At 40.4% G+C, this 4,227-nt stretch overlaps 1 protein-coding gene across 1 annotated transcript; it reads left to right on the top strand.

Annotated features, from left to right (window-relative positions):
* Positions 1–664: 664 nt before the first annotated feature.
* On the top strand, positions 665–3,902 carry LOC141017303 (uncharacterized). The gene is made up of 6 exons (XM_073491972.1): positions 665–924; positions 1,017–1,319; positions 1,489–1,652; positions 1,858–2,001; positions 2,532–2,833; positions 3,382–3,902. The coding sequence occupies exons 1-5, from the start codon at positions 816–818 to the stop codon at positions 2,778–2,780; spliced, it is 969 nt and encodes a 322-aa protein (XP_073348073.1). The 5' UTR covers positions 665–815; the 3' UTR covers positions 2,781–2,833; positions 3,382–3,902.
* The last annotated feature ends 325 nt before the right edge of the window (positions 3,903–4,227 follow it).

Below are 4,227 nucleotides of genomic sequence, written 5' to 3' on the forward strand. Positions count from 1 at the left end.
TTGGCATTTAAAATATTAAAATTATTAAAAATATTTAAATATTTGATAGTTTTGATTAGAACTGAGGTTAATTAACACATATATGCAAAAAAAAAAGTTTTTATAGCCGTTTTCTGTTAGTGGCTGAAAACAGCCTTAGAGGATGGAAACGCAAATGGAACCCCACCATGTGGGGATAATGGTTCAAAAAATGGGAGAAGACTAGTATTTTGTAGTTGAATTCTTATAAGAATATGTTGCCAAAAAGTTCCAGACAGTTTACTATTGACTGTTGTTTCCATTCAAAAATTCATTCAAAACTAATTTCTGCACATTTCACCTATGCAGTATATTTAGCAATAGTAATAACAAACCTCTACTTTAGTAAAGAAAACAATTATGACAGCTGTGTTGTAATAAAAATGTCCACTGGTTAGAACTCAGATACAAGTTTTATGATGCCCTCAGTGTTGAGATGACTTTTGTTGTGAGTGGTGCTATACAAATAAAACTGAATCGAATTGATGAATAACAGGTTGTTTCATCATGCAAAATAGATTTGAAATTTAAAATTCAATTAAGCTGGTTTATTTTAGGGGTTTATTGAAGGGGGGTCATTTTTGATCCTTAGGACAAGGGGAGTATACAGAATGTTAAGATTTCACAAGGATTAATTTTTATTTTAATTTTTTATCAGTTTATTTATTGATTTCTTCAATTTTTGTCCATAAGAAAGGGTTAATTGACCAATTAGCTACTTCCTTTAGCAACCTGTGCTTATTTAGTCCTTTTATCTTGGGTAAATAAAAACACAACCCTTTTGTTCTCAGGGATGTATGGGCAAACTGGACCTCAGGGGCTTGGTGTCCCTCTCTATGGATGGGCCCAGTGTGAACTGGAAATTGTTTGATCTTTTCCAGAGAGATCACATGGAGCAGTACGGAGGTAAATAGTTGTAATTCTAGTAAACATGTTTATGTGATTGACTGTTGTATTAATGTGGTTTCTAATATTTGGTTTTGCAATGAAACCCCCAGGTGTTCAGCTTGTTTGTGTGGGGAGCTGTGGCCTGCACACGCTCCACAATGCATTCAAGTGTGGGTTCACTGCATGGCAAATCGACAAGTTGCTTAGAGCAATGCACACATTGTTCCACAATGTGCCCGCCAGAAGAGAGGACTACATCACAGTCACAAACTCAACTGTCTTCCCCCTGTCCTTCTGTGGCCATCGTTGGGTAGAAAACCTCCCTGTTGTGGAGAGAGCCCTTGCAGTCTGGCCATCACTGCTCCTGTACATGGAGGCTGTGAAAATGAAAAAACTCCCCAACCCTGGAACAGGTATGCCCTTTAAGTGCCATGAATAGGTCTGTGACCTGTGACCTAACCTTGGTAGTAGTGTGGCCTTGTAATGTATAGCTTAGCTAACTTAAAATCTCTCTCTCTCTGTCTCTCTGTCTCTCTCTGTCTCTCTGTCTCTCTGTCTCTCTCTCTCTCTCTCTCTCTCTAGCGTCCTATGACACAATTGCAGCAGGATTGAAGGACCCCCTCATCTTGGCCAAACTGCAGTTTTACGCAGCTGTGGCAAGAACCTTCATTCCATTCTTAAAAAAGTATCAGACCGATGAGCCTGTGCTGCCCTTCATCACTAAGGACCTGACAGAGTTGATGATGGTACTGTATATTATTTTGGTTGCACAACACATTATAATCAACACTCATGTTTAGTTTTGGACAAAATGTAGTTTGTGGTTGTATATGTAAAAGAAAAAGGGATACATTGTGCATTAAAATAGTCTATTGGTTAAATGGTCTGTAAATGGTTGTTGCTTATTAATGTGCTGCTCCTGACAGTTTTGTGTGTTTTGTTTTTCAAAAGACTCTACTCAGACAATTCATCAAGAGAGAATACCTCCAGGATATCACTGCCCTGCAGCTGACCCAACTGGATGTCACTGACAAAACCATGTGGCTCAGCCCTGAAGACATCAGCATTGGTCTTGGTGCAGAGTCCGTCCTGAAGGTAGTGCCGTGTTTTTAAAAGTCATTTTACAAATATTGATAGCCTACATTTGTTATTTTAGACAGATTTTATGTTCATGACTCATTTTCTAAGAAAATGAGTCATGAACATTCAAGAAATTCTTGTCTCTCCATAGAACATCAAAGGTGCACAGCTCAGGGTGCTAGAGTTCAGGACAGAATGCAGACAGGGACTGGTTAGCATCGTCAGGAAAGTTCAGGACAAGAGCCCCCTCAAGTACTTGGCTGTTAGGCAGATGGTGTGCCTTGACCCCTCCGAAATGTACAGGGAGCCAGAAAAATGCAGAAAATACATGAAAGGGCTGGTGCAGAGGTTTCTCCAGGAAAAACAACTTGCCAGTACTTTTGCGGGTAGGAATAAGAAAGGCAAATTGCAGGCTACACAATTTTCATCAATTTAATTGCTTGGTAGTGCCCAATAATTATCCTACAGCTCAATGATTTTTCCTTTTTCATTGAATGATTTATGAAGATTTTTCCTTTTTTACTTTTATCTATCTTGTGTTACAGGGGATGTCATACTACAACAATATGACAAAGTCCTGTCCTTGGAGAGTCGAAGCATCAACTTCCTCTCCTTTCCACCAATGCAGAAGAGGCTGGACCTCTTTCTTAGCGGTGTCCTCAAAGAGCCCTATCCTGAACTGTGGGCCTTCTGCCAGAAGCTGCTTCTGCTCTCCCATGGGCAAGCTACAGTTGAGAGAGGCTTCTCCATTAACAAAGAAGTGGAGTGTGACAACATTCAGGAGGACACTGTAGTCACACGAAGGCTGGTGTGTGACTACATAATTCAACATGGAGGTGTTACCCAGGTAAGAATGGCCCCAGGCTGGACTAGAAATACGCCGTTGACAATAGGGATGTTTTGTGATGCCACAAATCACTTTTGTGTCTAAAGCCCTACAGTATCGCTATCCCTGGTCTCGCCCCCTTCCTTCATTATGTTTACAGAGTCACAATTGTATCTTTTAATCTTTCCAATAACGCACAAAGTGTACCCACGGTACAGGCAGAGTGACAGACAGGCTTATTGTAAATTTACTAGAGGACAAGCCTATAGCTTTAACTGTCATCTTGACTCCTGGCACTTAAACCTGAGCTGCTTTTTCGCAATTATTTAAACAATAGTCATGTGTATTTTTTGTAATATACATTGAATTTGTATGTAATCAATGAAAGGTCCTGCTTCACTTTAACTTTGTTCTCCCTGGTGTTTATTTTCTATATATAATGCGATTGGACAAGGAAGCAACATGTTAGATTCTGATGATGTAGCAATTAACCAGCCCCATAGGAGTTGATAAACTCAAGATCAACTATCTTGATCCTCATCTAGTTCTCTTTTTCTGACCCTAATTAGGTTCCACTAACTAAAGATCTGTTGGTGAGTGTAGCAGCAGCCAGGACCAGATACCGTGTCCATCTTGAGGCGGAGAAGAAGAAGAAGGAGGCAGAAGCCAAGGCGCAAAAAAGGAAGGGAGCAGAGGACCAACTTCAGGAGTTGAGAATGAAAAGGAGACGGCTGCAAGAGGTATCTGAGGGTCTGGTCAGGGATGCAGACAGGCTGGCAGAGGAGGCTGAGGGGAAGGCAGGGAGCAAGATGGCTGACCTTATCTCAAGGTCTAACCTCCTGAGAAGAGGACATAAAGAAAAACTGGCAGAACTGGCCAACATTGACAATGAGATCTCTGCAAAGAGTGCAGAACTCAGGCGTTGACTTCATTTATGAAGACCCCCTGTTCATTTGCACGGTTACTGTGAACTGTTTTTCAAATAAACGCACACTGTGAAATTCAAGAATTTCATTTTTCTTCTTTGCCGATATGGCTGTAAAACAGGCCGACTAAAGTCTTAATTTCATGTATAAATGGTCTTAAAAAGGTATTAAATAGTCTTAAATTTAACTTTAAGAAACTTGTAGGAACCCTGACAAAGGAAATAGGACATAAAGGGTTAAAGGAAAAACTCTGAACTGTTTTTTGCCACTACATATTCTCTGGATTGTTTTAAATATTTACATAAAACAAACCACCTTTTCCAAGTCCATCTTCATGGAAAAGTAGGGGGGATCACTTCTGGATCTATCTGACTGTGACTTACTGTAGGCTGACATTTGCTGTCCAACTTCATTGCAGCTTTTTGTCATCGCCCTCTGCTGGTGCTGCCTGCTCTCTTCTGTTCTCCAGCCAAGGTGCAGTTCATCTCA

Source organism: Pagrus major, chromosome 21, assembly GCF_040436345.1.
Source record: "Pagrus major chromosome 21, Pma_NU_1.0".
In the NCBI taxonomy this organism is placed as follows: Eukaryota; Metazoa; Chordata; class Actinopteri; order Spariformes; family Sparidae; genus Pagrus; species Pagrus major.

Excerpts from the sequence above, each read along its gene's own strand:
- LOC141017303 (XM_073491972.1), top strand. The coding sequence starts at position 816 with ATGGGCAAACTGGACCTCAGGGGCTTGGTGTCCCTCTCTATGGATGGG. Across the intron at positions 925-1,016 it reads TCACATGGAGCAGTACGGAG|GTGTTCAGCTTGTTTGTGTG; the intron begins GTAAATAGTTGT and ends TGAAACCCCCAG. Across the intron at positions 1,320-1,488 it reads ACTCCCCAACCCTGGAACAG|CGTCCTATGACACAATTGCA; the intron begins GTATGCCCTTTA and ends CTCTCTCTCTAG.